At 39.0% G+C, this 19,285-nt stretch overlaps 1 protein-coding gene across 5 annotated transcripts in view; it reads left to right on the top strand.

The window, feature by feature from the left end:
• The window catches only part of BCO2 (beta-carotene oxygenase 2), a 49,378-nt gene that overhangs the window by 7,600 nt on the left and 22,493 nt on the right, over nt 1–19,285 (top strand). For 3 of the 5 annotated variants that reach the window (XR_001887518.1, XM_017883183.1, XM_017883185.1), the window contains exons 3-7: nt 10,024–10,247; nt 10,429–10,544; nt 11,197–11,299; nt 17,890–18,018; nt 18,772–18,932. Coding sequence is in view for 4 of the 5 variants with exons in the window: in XM_017883183.1 (XP_017738672.1) it covers nt 10,024–10,247; nt 10,429–10,544; nt 11,197–11,299; nt 17,890–18,018; nt 18,772–18,932 (733 nt within the window). In the remaining variant the exon portion in view is untranslated. Of the gene's footprint in view, nt 1–8,900; nt 9,016–10,023; nt 10,248–10,428; nt 10,545–11,196; nt 11,300–17,889; nt 18,019–18,771; nt 18,933–19,285 lie in introns of all 5 variants that reach the window. The other 2 variants (XM_017883184.1, XM_017883186.1) reach the window with 1 other exon arrangement.

Here is a 19,285-nt window from a genome sequence, read left to right as displayed (position 1 = left end):
CCTAGTTTTCTGATACAATCATCACAAGCATAGGAAGATACTTCAAAACCAAAAAACCAAGGTGCATCATTAATATTCATTTAATTCAAATACCAAATAGCTTACATAGGGCCAGCTTAGAAATAGATACTAAATCCAGAGCTACTGCAATCAAAGCTTATATAAATGAATATGGTAGAGTTGTCTGCTAAAAGGCAATGTAATATAATTGCAGTTAGAACCCTACAGTGGGGAATGAGAATTTTTTTTTTTTTTGAGACAGAATCTTACTCTGTCGCCCAGGCTGGAGTGCAGTGGTATGATCTTGGCTCACTGCAAGCTCCGCCTCCCAGGTTCACGCCATTCTCCTGCCTCAGCCTCCTGAGTAGCTGGGACTACAGATGCCCACCACCATGCCCAGCTAATTTTGTGCATTTTTAGTAGAGACGGAGTTTCACCTTGTTAGCCAGGATGGTCTTGATCTCCTGACCTCGTGATCCGCCTGCCTCGGCCTCCCAAAGTGCTGAGATTACAGGTGTGAGCCACTGTGCCCAACCCAAGAATGAGGAATTTTAAACACACATTTGATTACAGCCACCAAAAAATATATATCAAGTAAAAATAAAGGCATTTGGCTGCTCCAAGATGTAATGCCAATCAGTCAGCACCTGTGATTCTTTTACATATATATATATACACACATTTTTTTTTTAAACAAATTTTAGCCCAATTTTCTTCAGTCATTATCTCTCTGCAGCAGCAGAGGAAGGGCCTGTACCTCTCTACTAGTGACCCGGTGTCCTTATTTCTGCCCCAAGAGAAGGGATATTATCTGTGTCCAAATGGGTTCTGAATTCTACAGACTCATCAACATGAGGCAAGGAATCATTGAAAACCACCTGTGTCTCCTTTGGGAGAATGACATATCTTTAGTATTTATGTAACTCATTCTTCTATATCTACATATGCAAAGCTTTCCTTAACAGTAAAGGGTACATATGCATAGTGGGAGGAGATCAGACCTTTACAAGTGAAGGAAAGCAACTTCAGAAATGAATTATTTTCTTTTCTTATTTTACCAAGACAGAGAAGTATTGTATTGAGAGATAATCTATTTTCATAATCAATATGTGCCTAAATTATATTTAAGTCATTTCACTCTGTACTATATTTTCAGGAATTATAGAATGTGTTATTCATTCATTTAAAGGTACCTCTGTAGAAATAACCTAACACTGCAGAAGGATCTGAAAGATCTAAACATGGTGTACTTAGAAACTGCAGATTTTAGATCTAATGTATACTGCATTAATAAATGACATAGTGTTAAAAAAATAAATGAAAAACCAGTAACTCTTCAGTATACATTTCCCTCAGTGTCTAGTAGGGACATGAAGCTATGTGACAAAACCTCTGTGGCCAGGAAGGAATCTGCTTTGTTTTAAACATTTTTAAATATTAGAAACAATTTTTTATTATAAAAGTTTTACCCATATAAAACTTTTTAAAATATAGTAAAGGGAGGCTGGGGGAAGCATGTACCACCTGACACATCCTTTATTAGCACTTTGATGTATTTCCTGCCAGTCTTCCCCACTATTTCTATAGATTTGTTTTAAGTAATTACAATTATATGTAGTATTATTTGCCCCGCTGTAATAAAACATCACACTATCATAAGCCTTTTTATTCATGTTGCTACCAAGTCTGAAAGATCATTATTTTTAATGGCTAGATGAATTCCAGGAATTACTGTTTTTTTAAAAAAAAATTGTGGTAAAATATAGATAACATGCAATTTACCATCTTAACCATTTTTATATGTAGAATTCAATGGCATTAAGTAGATTCATATGATTGTGCTACCATCCATTCACAGAACTCATTTTACCTTGCAAAACTGAAACCCTGTATCCACTGAACACTAATTTCCCATTCTTCCCTTCCTCTAACCCCTGGAAACCACCATTCTAGTTTCTGTTTGGTAAATCACCATGCCCTTTCCTCTGGGCCTGGTTGGAATTTGATCATGGTCCTTCTGTCTCTCCTGGTCTGTTGTTGGAAACAGACCAAGAACTAGGGATGTTTAAAAAAAGACTATGAGGCAAGGAGAAGTAGAAGAGAAGGAGGGCAAAGGGGAGGAGGAGGAGAAACTTCTAATCCAACTCCTAGAGAATAAACAGCCTCTTACAGAGGGTATATGGTATTTCACCTGCTGCAGAAGGAGACGCTGTAATATATTGTTCAAACCAAGTAGCAGAACCACTCAGGGTCCAGGCTTGCCCCATAGGCCTCTTTGAAGATAAGGATCTTTGTGGGACAAGTGGATGGTATGGCTGGCCCTCACAAGTGTCTACTTTGTCCTCAAATCAGTTTCTTCAGAGTCAGTGGTGGGCATTTATAGCAGGAACAAAGTCTTGCCTTCCCCTTGGACAGATATCTTCAGGTCAAAGGGAGACAGACACTCAGTTTAGTGGTTGGCTCCCAAGACAGGACCTACAGGGAGAGGCAGTGACCTAGGAAAGGGCAGTGTAACCCTTCACCTGTGGATAAGAATAGCCCTGCTCACATGTGAAGCTCTGGTCACTCTATTAGATGCCATTTAACATATTCATGTCAGCACGCAGACACAGTGATGACATGCCAAAGGCCTATCTTCAATTAAATTGTTTTCATCAGTGATTTAATTGAAGACATACTAGTTTTTAAAATTATGTGAAGACTGGGTGTGGTTTATCACACCTATAATCCCAGTGCTTTGGGAGGCCAAGGCAGGAGGATGGCTTGAGGCCAGGAGTTCGAGGCTAGCCTGGGTAACATAGCAAGACTCCATCTCTACAAAAAATAAAATTAAGCAAAAGTAAAAGAATAAAGTTACATGATTTGGGCAGAATGTTAAATAGCGTCAGCACCTTTAGTTGCTACCATTCTCTAGACAGGAATTCAGGATCCATAGTCTAGGTTTCCAGTTCCTGGACTGTCCCCACTGTAATGATTGTCCCCCTCTGTGCCACTTCGACAAGGCCACATACCGAGGCCACACTTGGAACTTACTCTACAGAATTTCCCCACCTCTGAAATCTTGAACTCTGAAACTCTACTGTGCTCAAAACCCCAGTTTTCACAGTCCTACATTCCCATTAAACTTATTTTTTCATTCCATCAAGTTCTCCTTTCCTTCCTGTCCTCTACCTTCTTAAGGCTTATCCACTGTCTCTTAACTTCTTCTCCCTGGCCCAGACTTTACCATCAGTCACTTCAAGCACTTCGAACACCACACTCACTTCCTTTGCCCTGGTGGTCACTGCCTCTCCTCTGATTATTTTCAGTCCTAGATTGGCCCATCCTTGGTTTCCCCTGCTCATGGCCCAGGCCTGCTGAGCAGGTCTACAGCAAATCACACAACCTTGCTGATTGATTCAATTACAAATGATGATTTCCAGTCCTAGCTGAGTGCTTGGTGCTGCCAGGAATCTTTAGCAGTCAGTGTTGTTTCCAGCTTCTCACAGGGTCTGCTGCAAGTCTCTGACCCTTTCCTGAGGCCTCCTTTATTCTCCCTGTCCCTTTCACCCTCAGCAGATAAACTGGCCTACTTCATAGGAAGGAATGACTTGTGGGGCAGCTGCATTTGAACTCCTTCAGCTTCCCTCTTCCCACCCCTACACTTTGTCCCTCAGTATTCACAGGGCATTGGTTAGAGGACCCCCCTAAATACCAGAATCCAAGTATGCTGAAGTCTGTTATATAAAATGCATATATTCGCTTTTAACCTACATATGTCCTCCCATATCTTTTAAATCATCTCTAGATTATTTTATAATACTTTATACAATGCCTACACATACTTCATTCCCATGGATTTGTCTAGTACTCAGGCAAATTCAAGTTTTGCTTGCTCCTGATCAGAGGACGCAGCCCTCTTCCTCTCTCTGAACTTGAATGCATCATGATCTCTCCCACTTTTCCTTCTCTGCCAAAATAAAACTCTTAGACTCACCTTACCTTTTGGGAATGCTGTGAGCCCCAGGAGTTAGTGTCATTACTGAACTCAAACCCTTGTTCTGTCCACATGAGCAGCCTGAGACTGTGGGCATATTCCTCTGAACCTTGGTTTCCACATCTGTAAAATTGGGAAAAATACTCCCTGCAGGGTCAATGTGAAGGGAGAATATATGTATAAGGGGATGTAGCAAAGGTGCTTAGCACAATACCTGACATGATAAGTGGTTGGTAGATGACAGTTGTTCCCATTGGCAAGCTTATACCTAGATACTCTCAAACCGTGGATCTCCCACCCCGCCCCCAGCTCTTGGGCCTGCTGGACCTGTGTTTTTGCCAACTGCTGGGGAACATCTATATTCCTGTGTTTACAAATAGCTCAGACTCTCAAAACCGAGCCATTGACTTTCCCCAGTACTTGGTTCTTCATGTCTTCTCCATCCCGGTTAAAGTATCACCAGGCAGCCAGTCCATTCAGGCCTGACTTTTTGGACCCTCTCTTTTTTTGTCGCTGCCTATCCTAAAAAAATCAGTCATCTCTACTTGTTTCTGGAGTTTTGTCCTTTGCTCACTGTGGCTGCTTCAGTTTGGTGCTTATCTTCTCTTGTCTTGAATCATGCCTGGGCTTCCTCGTTGGCTTCTTCAGTCTGCATGCTGTTCTTTCTATTCCAAGATGCCAGTCACACAGTTCCCTCTCCTGTTTCACAACTTCACACTTGCCCCTGTTGAAGGTCATTAAGCCTTAGTCTAAGTGTGGTGATGCGGGCCTGACCTGTTTCTCCAACATTATCACCTGCCACTGACAGCCTGCCCAGCACGCTACCCCCTCAACGGCTGTTCCATCTAAGATACTATATGTCTTTTTGACGCTTCCCCTTCCATCACCTCTGCCCTTGTCCCCTCTGCAATTGGCAGACATCCATAAAGAACCAGTCAAATGTCGCCTTCCTTGTTGACCTTTTCCTGATTCCCCCAGCTTTCCATCCTGTTGCTCCTTCTCTGCATAAATAGCTTTTTTTTTTTTTTTTTAAAGTTTTCCCTTGTAGCAGCAATCACTTTGTATCTGTTATTTATGTGCCTGTAAGTGCTGACCTTGGCACAATGCCTGGCAGATAGTAGGGACTCAAGCATATGTTGACTTGAATAAATGAATGCATGGAATGACAGGATATCTTGAGATAGAATCTAACAAATTGAAATATATTAAGTAGCAAAAATTCTTGAAATTATTGTAACTTTTTTTGAAAAACACTACCAAAGTAGACAAACCATTAGTTAACATGATCAGGAAGAAAAAGTGAAAAGGCACGAATATACAAAGTATGAAACGACAATGGAGAAGAAATAATTGAAACAGAAAAAAATTAATTACAAGAGACTTTGAAGGCCTTTATGCAAATACATTTGAAAGCCTTGATAAAATGGATAATTCTATAGGGAAAGCAGATTACCAAAATTGATGGAGGCCAGGTGTGATGGCTCATGCCTGTAATCCCAGCACTTTGGGAGGTCAAGGCAGGATAACCTTAGCACTTTGGGAGGGTGAGGCAGGAGGATTGCTTGAGGAAAGGAGTTCGAGACCAGTCTGGGCAACATAGCCAGACCTTGTCTCTATAAAAAGGAAAAGAAAAAGAATTAAACAAACTTGATAGAGAGGGAAGTTTTTTATTTTCTATTTTTTCTATTTTTGTTTTATTTTTTATTTTTGAGAGGGACTCTCGCTCTGTCGCCCAGGCCGGAGTACAGTGGTGCAATCTCGGCTCACTGCAAGCTGTGCCTCCCAGGTTCACACCGTTCTCCTGTGTAAGCCTCCCGAGTAGCTGGGACTACAGGTGCCTGCCACCACACCTGGTTAAATTTTTTTGTATTTTTAGTAGAGACAGATTTCACCGTGTTAACCAGGATGGTCTTGATCTCCTGACCTCATGATCCGCCCACCTTGTCTCCCAAAGTGCTGGGATTACAAGCATGAGCCACCACGCCTGGCCTTAGAGAGGGAAGTTTTAAGTAGACCAGTTTCTCTAGAAGAAATAGGAACCTTATTAAGGAATTATTTCTCAAAAACTTACCAGGCCCAGATTATTTCACAGATGAATTCTACCAGACCTTCAAATGTGAGATAGTCCCAATACTTTCTAAATTATTTCAGAGCATCAAAAATGAAGGAAACTTCCCAGTTGTTTTTATAAAGGAAGCATCATGTTAATATCTAAATATGACAAAGATCATGGAAAAAAGTAAACTGCAGACTAATATTATTTATGAATATCCATGATAAAGTACAAAATAGGCCAAATACTGTGGCTTACACCTATAATCCCAGCACTTTAGGATGCTGAGGCAGGAGGATTTCTTGAGGCCTGGAGCTGGAGATTAGCCTGGGCAACATAGTGAGACTCCATCTTTACAAAAAAATTAAAAAATAGCCAAGTGTGGTGGCATGTCCCTGTAGTCCCAGCTTTCTTGGGAGGCTGAGGTGGGAGGATCACTTCAGCCCAGAATTGAGGATGCAGTGAGCTATGACAGTGCCACTGCACTCCAGTCTGGGCCACAGAACAAGATCCTGTCTCTTTAAAAAAGTACAAAATATATAATACTGTTATAGCACTAATAAATATTTTGTTAAGAAACAGAATTCAATACCACATTAAAAAATAAAATTATGAGCAGATGGGATTAATTTCAAGAATACAAGGTAGGCTTGTTATTAGTGAATTCATTAATACAATACAAATACACCATATTAATAAGTTCCAGGAAAATAATCACAGAATTATCTCCATAGACGTTGAAAAAGCTTTTGTGAAAATTAAACATCCACTCTTCCTAAAAATTGCTTAAGAAAATAGGTTTTGGCTGGGCACAGTGGCTCACGCCTGTAATCCCTACAATTTGGGACGCCGAGGTGGGTGGATCACGAGGTCAGGAGATCAAGACCATCCTGACTAACATGGTGAAACCCCGTATCTACTAAAAATACAAAAAATTAGCTGGGTGTGGTGGCACGTGCTTGTGATCCCAGCTACTCAGGAGGCTGAGGTAGGAGAATCGCTTGAACCCGGGAGGCAGAGGTTGCAAGAGCAAGATTGCGCCACTGCACTGCCAGCTGGGCTACAGAGTGAGACTCCGTCTCAAAAAAAAGAAAATAGGGTTTGTTGGATAGTTTCTAAATATGATTTTATATGTATGTGTTTCTTAATGTATATATATCTATCTTGGTATATGTATATAATATATATATAATAAATATCTTATATAACTCTATCTATTACATCTTGGTGCTACAAGCAGTAATACTACATTGGAAAATATACGAGTATTTTCTTCAAGTCCAGACATAGGAAAGAATGATCAGTATCTTCACTACTGTTCAACATTGTACCAGATGTAAGCAATGCAATTAGATGAAAGACATTGACCAGAGGCACAAGGACTAGTAAAGTAAAATTATCTCTTTTTGCAGATGATATAATATTACTATTTTATCATATTAATATAATAACCATATCGATCCTGGAAAACCATAGAGGATCAATGATAAAACTAAATTTAATAATAAAAGGTGAGGTCACAGGATATAAAATTAACATACTGAAATAATATCCTTCATATATGCAAACAATAATCAGAGAACATAATGGTAGGGAAACTTCATTTACAATTGCAACAAAGAAGATTAAATACTTCGCAATGAATTTAGAAATGTGCAAACTTTAAAACACTCCTGGAAGATAAATTCGAATAAATGGAAAGACCATCCCCTGTTTTTGAACAGAGTGATTCAACATCATAGAGATGTTCCAGTTCTCCCTGAGTCAATTTATAAATCTAATACAATCTTAATAAAAATTCCAACAAGCTGTTTAAGAAAGTTGGACCAACTGATACTAAAGTTCATATAGCACAATAAATATGTAAGAATTGACAAGAAAACACTAAAATTTTTTTTCAGAGGGAGCAACTAGCCCTACCAGATATTAAAATATACCATAAAGCCTTTACAATTAAAACATTGTGATATTGGTGCAGGAAAGGACCAATATAGATTAGAAAGACCAGAAGTAAACCCAGGAATTTACGGACATTTAGTTATCTGATAATAGTGGCATCCCAAATCACTGGGTTAAAGACTTTTTCTTTTTTCTTTCCTACAATTAAAAAAATTTTGGTAAAATACATATAACACAAAATTTACCATCCTAACCATTTTTAAGACTACAGTTAAGTAGTGGTAAGTATATTCATCTTGTCATGAAACAGATCTTTACAACTTTTTCATTTTGTGAAATGGAAACTCTATATTCATTAAGCAGCAATTCTTTATTTCTCCTTCCTCCTATTAACCACCATTCTACCTTCTGTTTCTATGAACTTGACTACTTTAAATACCTTATATAAGTGGAATCATACAGTATTTGTCTTTTTACGACTGGTGTATTTCGTATCACATAATGTCCTCAATGGTTCCTTCATGTTGTAACATGTGACAGGATTTCCTTCATTTTAAAGAATAAGTAATATTCCAGTATATGTTTTGGGGAGACAAAATTTTCCCTCTTACCTCTTAGGGTCTCCAGCTGAGCCCAAGAATTAAACGGACGTAGGACAGATTAACGAGAGAAAAGCATACAAATTTTATTTAGTAAGTTTTACATGTACCTTGGAACCACTCCTCCCCCAAGAAAAATGAAGAGCCAAAGAATAAGTTAGGGCTGAAAGCTTGTAGTAGGTTGGACAAAGAGTAGTAAATGGTGAAAATGTGACAAGACAAAGGAGTTTGGGCTAGGGCAGTTAATTGTGTGAAAGTGACCATGAAGATAAAGGTTAGTTTAACAAGGTTCGTTTGCACAGATCTTTCTCATTTTCTCAGCCTCAACTCCCTACCTTTGGTGATATAAATATCTTCTTTCCTTCCGGTACAGGGAGGGCACCCTTCACATGGGAGTTTTATTCCTGCTTTCAGGAAGGAATACAGAAGGTCAGAGTGCCCTTCATGCATCGGCTGTTTTTCAAGTACCTTTTAACTCAAAATAATCGGTATGTCAAAGTGGCATATTTTGGCGTAGCATGCTCTGAACCCTTACAATGTAAACATTTTGTTCATGCATTCATCCACTGATGGACACTTGAGTTGCTTCCACCCTTTGGCTATTGTGAATGATGCTGCTGTGAACATGGATATACAAATATCTCTTCCAGTCTCTGCTTTCAGGAACCATTGCCTTTTAAGACAATGATGTTAGCTTTGTTTATCCATACTGAAGGTATTAAGCATTCAATGTGTTAAGCATATGAAAGAAGAGACCATATAATAAACCATTTAAAAAGTGAAACCACAAACTTTTCCTTACATTTTTCAATGTTTAACTGTCTAAGTAGATCATTCTTAAGGTGTAATCATATGGACAAAATGATTAGGAAGGACAGTTATCTTATTTGTCTACTTTAGCATAATCTTGATAAAGTTGAAAATTTTAAAGTAAATGGAAACTTTAATACATATAAGATATGAAGATAACTATTTCTAAAAGCTTAGGAGCTCTTTCTCTTTTATTTTATTTTAATGAGACGGGGTTTTGCTATGTTGCCCAGGCTAGTCTCAAGCAATCCACCTGCCTCAGCCTCCTGAATTGCTGGGCTTACAGGTGTGAGCCACTGTGCCCGGCCTGGAACTCATTCTGATTAGGTAAATGTCAGGCATCCCATATCCTCTCATGCTATTATCTTAGCCATGGAGTAAATATTAGAATTTTCTCAGGATTCACCACAATAGGGGTTTTCTAAAATGTGGGGGTTTTTTTTTTTTTTTTTTTTTGACAAGAATAAGGGTCAGGAGAATGTAAATTATTCTTCCCTTTTATACCTAGGACATACCCAAAATGCTATCCTCCCATAATTTCAAGTTCTCTGATTAATCAGGTTGTGCTGGGAACCTGTCCCATTTCCTTATCTTTATATTTGAAATGAAGATATATTGCTCTTTCCCTCATTTTTATCCCATGTTTTCTTACTAATATTTATTTATCTATTTTCTCCTGTTTGAAGGTACAATCATTGGTTTGATGGGATGGCACTGCTTCACCAGTTCAGGATGGCAAAGGGCACAGTGACATACAGGAGCAAGTTTCTACAGAGTGATACATATAAGGCCAACAGTGCTAAAAACCGAATTGTGATGTCAGAATTCGGCACACTGGCTCTCCCGGATCCATGCAAGAATGTTTTTGAACGTTTCATGTCCAGGTTTGAGCTGCCTGGTAAAGCTGCAGGTGATAGTGATGATTATTTAAACTATTATGATATATGCCATCTATACAAACATAAATCTTGAAAATACATTTTTTTTTGTATATGTGAGAGGATGTTGAAATTGCTTTCTTCCTTTGAATGTGTGCTTAGCATCTGCTACAGTAAGCATGGTACTTAAATAACTCTAGGGTTTGGTTTCAGCCATGACTGACAACACTAATGTCAACTATGTGCGGTACAAGGGTGATTACTACCTCTGCACTGAGACCAACTTTATGAATAAAGTGGACATTGAAACTCTGGAAAAGACAGAAAAGGTAAAGTACAGGTAAAAAAATGAATAAAATAGATCCTAACATTTCTTTCCATTCAAAATACTTTTTAGAGTAGTGTATATCAAGAAGAAATTGGAGCCTTAACTATACAAAAACAAAGTTATTCATGATGCAGGTCACCTTTACTCTCTGGTCTGACGGCCTCTGGGTTGGTTTTCCTTAAATATAATTCTAAACTCCTTCCTTAGTCCTAACATCTGAAGGCTAGGGTAAAGGAGAAATAGAATAGTACTGATCTACTTTGGCTAGTTGCTGTTCTTCCTAGCTATGGTTAGTATTGGACTGGAGGTTGTCTATACCTGTAGTTCCTTCATGTAACATATTAATTAAAAAGAAAATTTTAGACTAGATTTTTAATTTTAATTCTTACGCTTCATTTGAATTTTCCTGTGGTATTAGGCAAATTTATTCAGGGTGGTTTTGTTGTTAGTAGTGGTGGTGGGTTTTGTTTGTTGTTTTAGTCTTGATTTCTTTTTTTTAGTGGGAAAATAATTTTGATTTCTCAGAGGCAAGACATTAGGGCTTACATTGCAGTTTTCATATCATATTTTTAAAAACATTAGATATTTCTATTATTTATGCATGTAAGTAGAGATCTGCCCATTAAAAATCTCCAATGGTCTCGAATTTGCAGGTAGATTGGAGCAAATTTATTGCTGTGAATGGAGCAACTGCACATCCTCATTACGACCCGGATGGAACAGCATACAATATGGGGAACTCCTTTGGGCCATTTGGTAAAGTTGCGATAGAGGTCTTTTTAGAAAGAATTGAGACCAGGCACGGTGGCACATGTCTGTAATCTCAGCATTTTGGGAGGACAAGGCTGGAGAATTTCTTGAGCCCAGGAGTTCGAGACAAGCCTGGGCAACAAAGTGAGACCTCATTTTACCCCCAGGAAAAAAACATTAGCCAGGTGTGGTGGTGCGCACCTGTGGTCCCAGCTACTCGGGAGGCTGGGGTGGGAGAATTCCTTGAGCCCAGGAGTTTGAGGTTGTAGTGAGCCATGACTATACCACTGCACTTCAGACTAGGCAACACAGCAAGATCCTGTCTCACAAAAATAAATAAATAAATAAATAAATAAAAAGAGAGGAAAGAAATAACTGGGTGTTAACTGTCTTCTTGGGGTTCAATTATAGTTAAGATGTAAGCATATGAAACATCATTTGAAAAGTTTGAAAGAAAATCTCTAAAATAGCATTACCCAACTTAAAATATATGATTTATCATTAATTATCTGTTCTATGGTCTATTGGTACGTATGCTTAGTAGCTGATTTTCGATTTGACCTTTTAGTTTAACTCACATTTTATGTTTCATTGTGCCTCTCGCTTACAAGCATTGTAGGGATTTTCAGTACATATTTCTCAAACTGGAATTTTTAATAAGTACCATATTAGAAGTATAAGAAATTTAGAATGTTGCAGTCAAGAGATACAAGGAAGGTACATTGTCTATCATAGGGAAGGAATTTATTTTTATCATGAAAGTAATACACTACAAGGTAAGTTAAAGTCATAGTGGGGTTGCATGCACAACCACTTAAGTCACATCTCTTTTCTAGTCTCCAATCTGCTCCAGAAAGTTCTGGTAGCTAATAATGATAGCTAACATTTATTGAGTATCTACTATGTGTTAAGCATTTTTCCCCATATTTTTTCATTTAATCCTTATGCCAACTCTCCGAGAAAGGTGCTAATATTACCTTGGTTTTACAGACAAAGGCAGTGAACCTTGAGGAGAGCTAAATGACTTGCTCTAGTAAGCTTTTGACTCACACATGAAGCCTTGCTTGCTAGTTACTCTATTAGACCATCTCATTACTTATTCATCATGGAATGCAGAAGACTCTATTGGTATTTTTTTAATACTCAATCTTCACCTGTTCACCATGTCCTTCTCTACTTGTTAAGTCCTTTTCACCTATCTACCCACTCTTCTAAGGGCATGTGAATTCAGGTTTCTATACATGAATACATATGTCTCCCTGTTTGAAGAGGAATGTGTAAGTATAGTAGACCCCCCTTGTCTGTGGTTTCACTTTCACAGTTTCAGTTATCCAGTCTGAGTATTTTACGGTATTTTGTGAGATAAAGAGTACATTCACATAATTTTTATTACAGTATATTGTTATAATTGTTTTATTTTATTATTAGTTATTGTTGTTAATCTCTTACTGTGCCTAATTTAGAAATTAAACTTTATCATAAGTATATATGTAAAGAAAAAAACAGTGTGCGTAGGGTTTGTACTATCCATGATTTTAGGCATCCACTGGGGGGCTTGGAATGTATCCCCCCTGGATACAGGGGAACTCCTGTATTAGATATGTTTGACTATCTTTCTCTCAGCTATCAATTAATCTACCATCTACAACCTATGAAATCTTTGTATAGGTTAATGGTATAACTTTGGTGCATAATTGGCTTTGTGGCTTGCTCCTCTCTATCTCTCCATATTTACATCTCTGAGTGTATGTAAAGATGAATACTACAGATTTGTTTTTTACTGGCACGAGTAGAAAGAGGGTGCTCTAGACACCTCTACACCCAGCTCTCTCTCTTCTTTATTATTGGATCTCAGATAAGGAGGATTCTTCAACACTGTTATAGGAAACAGCAAACATCCTTCTAAGTAAAATGTTTTAGCAAAATGGATCCACGAACCCAGCAGTTTTCGGTCCATCTCTTATCTTGGTCATTAAAAAAATCAATTTCATAATAAATTAACTCTGTTAACCAAGTGGATAACTTTGTAACTCATTCATAATATGACAAATACTATTTCGCCATTCTAAATTACATTTTTTTTTTGAGATGGAGTCTTGCTCTGTTGCCAGGCTGGAGTGCAGTGGTGCGATCTTGGCTCACTGCAACCTCTGCTTCCCAGGTTCAAGTGATTCTCCTGCCTCAGCCTGCCGAGTAGCTGGGACTGCAGGTGTCCTCCACCATGCCTGGCTAATTTTTGTGTTTTTAGTAGAGATGAGGTTTCACCATGTTGGCTGGGATGGTCTCGATCTCCTGACCTTGTGATCTGCCCGCCTGGGCCTCCCAAAATGCTGGGATTACAGGCGTGAGGCACCACACCTGGCCAATTACATTTTTTTTTTTTTTTTTTTGGATGAAGGCTCGCTCTGTTGCCCAGGCTGGAATGCAGTGGCACGAGCTTGGCTCACTGCAACCTCTGTCTCCCAGATTCAAGTGATTCTCCTGCCTCAGTCTCCTGAGTAGCTGGGATTACAGGTGCCTGCCACCATGCCTGGCTAAGTTTTGTATTTTTAGTAGAGACGGGGTTTCAGCCATATTGACCAGGCTGGTCTTGAACTCCTGACCTCAACTAATCTGCCCGCCTCAGCCTTCCAAAATGCTGGGATTTCAGGTGCGAGCCACTGCGCCTGGCCTAAATTACATATTCTAAAATAATAGCAACTAGATCTGTGATTCTCAACCTTTAATGTGCCTAACAATAATCTGGAATGTAGATTGAATCATCTGGATTTCATTCATCTTCAGGGATTCTGGTTTAGTAGAACTGAAAAGGGGCTAAGAATTTGCATTTTAACATGGTCTCTGGGTGATCTTGGTGCAAGTGGCCCCTGGACCTCACTGATTAACCCAGCCACCAATCATGAGAGCTTGTGCTTGTTACTTTGCCTCAGTTTGCTGCTTATACAAACTCCTGGAGAGTCTCCCAGAGTTCAGCTGACAGTATTGGGCAGGTCTGGTCTTTCTGGACATTCTTCTGCTGGGTGTTTCCTGGGTGTCTGTTCGTCTTACCTAATGCTTTTGAGACTTGCAGTTAGAACAGTTCATTAATTAATGTGTTTAAATTCCGTGAATTGAGTAATCCAATTGCTGAGACAGGAAATTCATCTGTTTATCTTCTCCTAGTCCCAACGAACACTGAAAACTTTTTTTTTTCCTTCACTTGATCATTTGGTTCAGTGAGAATTTTTTGAACTGGAACTCAATGTGCATGCAACTGCAGGGAGCTCAACTACTTGATAGACATTTGGGGGAAATTTAGTTATTCTCATTTTATTACAGTAAAATGCTTGCTAGTAATTGCTACCTTTAGGAAGTAAAAGCTTTTATTTTAGCTTTTCTAGATATTTTAAAAGGCTTTTAAAATTTATGAAAATCCTGTAAACATTAATCAATCCAGTTAGTTTTTAAAACTTATTTAAAATATATTGTTCAGACTAATGTTAGAGACAATAATAGAGTATTCTTGGACTATAGAGCTTGTCTAATATTTCTTTCATCACTGTACAAAGCATAATGTTTTGTATATAGTGGGTTCTCAAAACACATCTATATCCCCAACCTAGACCTCCCCAGTATTTTATATCCAAATGCTTACTCAGCATTCTTCCTAGGATGCCTTAGGCATTGCAAAATTAACTTGTCAAAAACCAGACTCCTGATATTTTCCCCTAAACTACCACCATCTCCTCTCTTCCTCCTCCTCCTCCTCCTCCTCCTCCTCCTCCTTCTCTCTCTTCCTTGTTCTCCTTCCTTCCCTCCCTTCCCTCACTTCCCTTCCTTCCCTCCCCTCCCTTTCCTTCCCTCCCTCATTCCTCCTCCTTCTTCCTTCTTCTTCTTCTTTCTTCGATTAGAGATGGAGTCTTGCTATGTCGCTCAGGCTGGACTTGAACTCCTGGGCTCAAGAGATGCTCCCAAGCAGCTGGACTATAGGCATGCACCACTGTGCCTGGCTTATTTCTTTCTCTCCTTAAGATGAGTCTTCCCCATCTCAGGAGATAATAACTCCATCTTTCCAGTTGCTAAGGACAATAACTGTGGAATCATCCTTTACATTTGTCTCTTATATCAGTTGATCCAAAATAATTTCAGGGTCAGGTGCAGTGGCTTATGCCTGTAATTCCAGCACTTTGGGAGGCCGAGGTGGGTGTATTGCTTGAGCTCTGGAGTTTGAGACCAGCCTGGACAATATAGCAAGATCTCATCTCTACAAAAATACAAAAATTAGCCAGACATAGTGGCATGTGCCTGTGGTCCCAGCTCCTCGGGAGGATGAGGTGGGAGGATTGCTTGAGCCCAGAAGATTGAGGCTGCAGTAAGTCGTGATTGCATCACTGCACTCCAGCCTGAGTGACAGAGTGAGACCCTGTCTCAAAAAAACAAACAAACAAACAAACAAACAAACAACCAACCAACCAAACAAACAAAAAAAGTAATTTCAGCAATGCCTTCAAAATATATCAAAAATCCAACCACTTCACACCACCTCCATGGCCACCACTCTACTTTGAGTCATTATCCCTTCTCACTTGAATGACTGCAATAGCCCCTCAACTAGTTGCCCTGATTCTGCCCTTGCCCCACTTCGGTTTCTTTTCAGCATGGTAACACCAGAGTTACCAGAGTTATCCTTTTAACCCACACCCACCTCTCTGAACTTACCTCCTAGACACTCCTCCTTGCTTATCATGATAGGGCCACACTGGCCTCCTTGCTGATACTTAGACACTCCAATGGTGCTCCTGGCTGAGAACTTTTGCATTTGCTCTTTCCTCCACCTGGAATGCATTTCTCCCAGATATCCTCAAGGCATTCTTCCTCACCTCCTTTAGGTCTTTACTCCAATGTCACCCACTTAGTGAAACTTTTCCAGACCAGCCTATTTAAAGGTGCAAACAGTAGCCCCTACTCCTCAAATGATCACTCCTGATCCTTATTCCTTGGCTTATTTTCCATTATAGTTCTCGTTGCCATCTGATGCATTGTATTTTTACTTAGTATATGATTTAAAAGAAACACAATAAGACAAAATAAGAGATTTTGTCTGAGCACAGTGGCTCACAGCTATAATCACTGCACTTTGGGAAGCTGAGGTGGGAGGATTGCTTGAGACCAGGAGTTTGAGGCTGCAATGAGCTATGATCACACCACTGTACTCCTGCCTGGGTGACAGTGCAAGGCCCTGTCTCTAAAAATAAAATGAAGAAGAAGGTGGAGGAAGGGGGCTGGGGATTTTATCTATTTTGCATATTTCTGTATATAAGTGCCTGGAATATAGTACTAAGAACACTCAGAATGGTGTGTGGAATATAGTAGGTGCTCAAAAAGTAGTAGTTGCAGAATAAATAAATAAAGAACTGTACTGGAAAGCAGATAAATAAGCAGAAAATTGTATACAATGAGATACATGCTATGACTATGAGGATGTAATGAGGACATACAATAGGGGCACCAAATGCCTTTGGGGTGGAGAAGAGTCAGGGAAGACTACTTGAGGAGTGGATATCTGAGTTGATTCTTGAAGAGCCAGTAAACAATAGCCAGATGAATGATTGCATGAAAGAATGTTGATGAGACAGGATGGGATGGAACCCAGAGTGACCCTAGGGGTCCAGAGGGTTGAGGGAAGGAGCTGGACACGAGTGCAAATGGAGACTGTAGTTGGAATAGGGGAAGGAAGGGAAGGAACAGAATTTGAGGATATTTCTGGCTGCTATTTTTTTTTTTTTTGAGTTTAAGAACTTCAACTCTATGACCTGTCTATTCACCATATGTATGAGACAGGTCCATTATAATCACTACCTCATTATATAATCACTCTTTTTTTTATTATTATACTTTAAGTTCTGGGGTACATGTGCAGAATGTGCAGGTTTGTTACATAGGTATACACATGCCATGGTGGTTTGCTGCACCCATCAACCCGGCATCTACATCAGGTATTTCTCATAATGCTATCTCTCCCCTAGCCCCCCCATCCCCTGAAAGGCCCTGGTGTGTCATGTTCCCCTCCCTGTGTTGATGTGTTCTCATTGTTCAACTCCCACTTATGAGTGAGAACATGCAGTTTGGTTTTCTGTTCTTGTGTTAGTTTGCTGAGAATGATGGTTTCCAGCTTCGTCCATGTCCCTGCAAAAGACATGAACTCATCCTTTTTTATGACTGCATAGTATTCCATGGTGTATATGTGGCAGATTTTCTTTGTCCAGTCTATCATTGATGGGCATTTGGGTTGGTTCCAAGTCTTTGCTATTGTGAACAGTGCCTGGCTGCTCTCTTAATGTTTCCTATGAATTAGAGATGAAGTTAGCATTATAATAGAATGAATCATTGGTTGATCACTTTGGATGTGCTGTTTCAAAACCTTAGCTAATTATTTTCATAGAGATAACATATTTTTAAGATCCAAATCTTTGTTTGAAATAACCTTTCAGGAAATAAGAGTGTCATGCATATTGCATAAATCTCTTAATTGCTTTTGGCAAGTCCACAAGTGCAAGGGTTGTCTTTTAATCTAGAATGTATGTAAAACAAGTAAGATAGGACTTTTCCTTTCTCAGGTTTCTCCTATAAGGTTATTCGGGTTCCTCCAGAGAAGGTGGACCTTGAGGAGACAATCCATGGAGCCCAGGTGATATGTTCTATTGCTCCTACAGAGAAGGGGAAACCTTCTTACTACCATAGCTTTGGTGAGTCCAGGGATAAGGCAAATTTCAGTGGGCCCTGCCTTGATGTTGCTGTAGCAGAAGGACTAGTTTGGCAAATGTTATGTTAATAGTTTGTCATGCTATGGTGATAATGAGACCAAGGTTGCATTTTGATGCCAGTTAAGATTATTCTGTTTAGTCACATACTCCTGACCCTAGCCAGCTGACTGCTTGAAAAGATATACCATAGTTGCTTTAGTATAAGCAATTAGTAAAAAATTAGTTGATAGAATTTAAAATTTTAGGCAACCAATAGCAATCAGACATGAAAAGGTCACTTGACTATGTTTTGAGGGGAAATTCATATTCTGTATAGATTGGTTCAGCTTTTACTCAGAATATTTATTTTCTGTATTTTAAATCATATAGCCAAACTGCTCCTAGATTCTTACCCCGAGTATAAGCAGGAAAAGGATTAAGGGATACATTTACAGATCATAAAGGACACTTTAATACTGTACTTTTTTACTTTGTTCCTAAACCAAACAATTTAAAAAGAAAAGAAAATAAAGATAAAAAGCAAGCTGAGAACATGCAACCCAAGCTATTCTAAGCAGTTCCCTTTTTTATATAGGAACAGGAAATATGTATACTAAAGCTGGGAGACAGTAAACGTGTATTTGTTTAGGGCATCAGTAACATGTCCAGGCATTCAGACAAGTCCCCATAACTGTCACATTTCAGACAACTCTAGTTTGCCAAATAACATTTTTATTGTTTGCTGGAACCTTTTAGGAATGACAAGGAACTATATTATTTTCATTGAACAACCTCTAAAGATGAACCTGTGGAAAATTGCCACTTCCAAAATTCGAGGAAAGGCCTTTTTAGATGGGATAAGCTGGGAACCCCAGTGTAATACACGGTTTCATGTGGTGGATAAACACACTGGACAGGTGGAGTATTTTGAATATATTTATCATGAAAATTGTTGGAAACAAAGGCAAATTTCCATATAGTTGATTTTTTTAACCTTCCCTGGATATTATTTGCATAGGACACTTTTAATCAAGGATATTACCTTCTTCTATAGGTTGAGCTAGCTACTTATTAATTAGTATGATTGATTTTGCATATTAGAGAATTATAGGAAATAATTTTATGCTTTTAATGATCTGATTCAATTAAAATGGCATCCAAGAAACTCTCTTAGCATGGATTTTTTCCATAGCATAATAGCTGCTAAAGAGGGTGTTGTTCGTGCAAAAATCTTCTGTAATTTTGCAGTAATACTCTAATTAGTTGATTC

This window comes from Rhinopithecus bieti, unplaced genomic scaffold (assembly GCF_001698545.2).
Source record: "Rhinopithecus bieti isolate Rb0 unplaced genomic scaffold, ASM169854v2 scaffold_11964, whole genome shotgun sequence".
Lineage (NCBI taxonomy): Eukaryota > Metazoa > Chordata > Mammalia > Primates > Cercopithecidae > Rhinopithecus > Rhinopithecus bieti.
The sequence above is the reverse complement of the archived record's forward strand: the minus strand, read 5'-3'. Positions and strand labels throughout refer to the sequence as shown.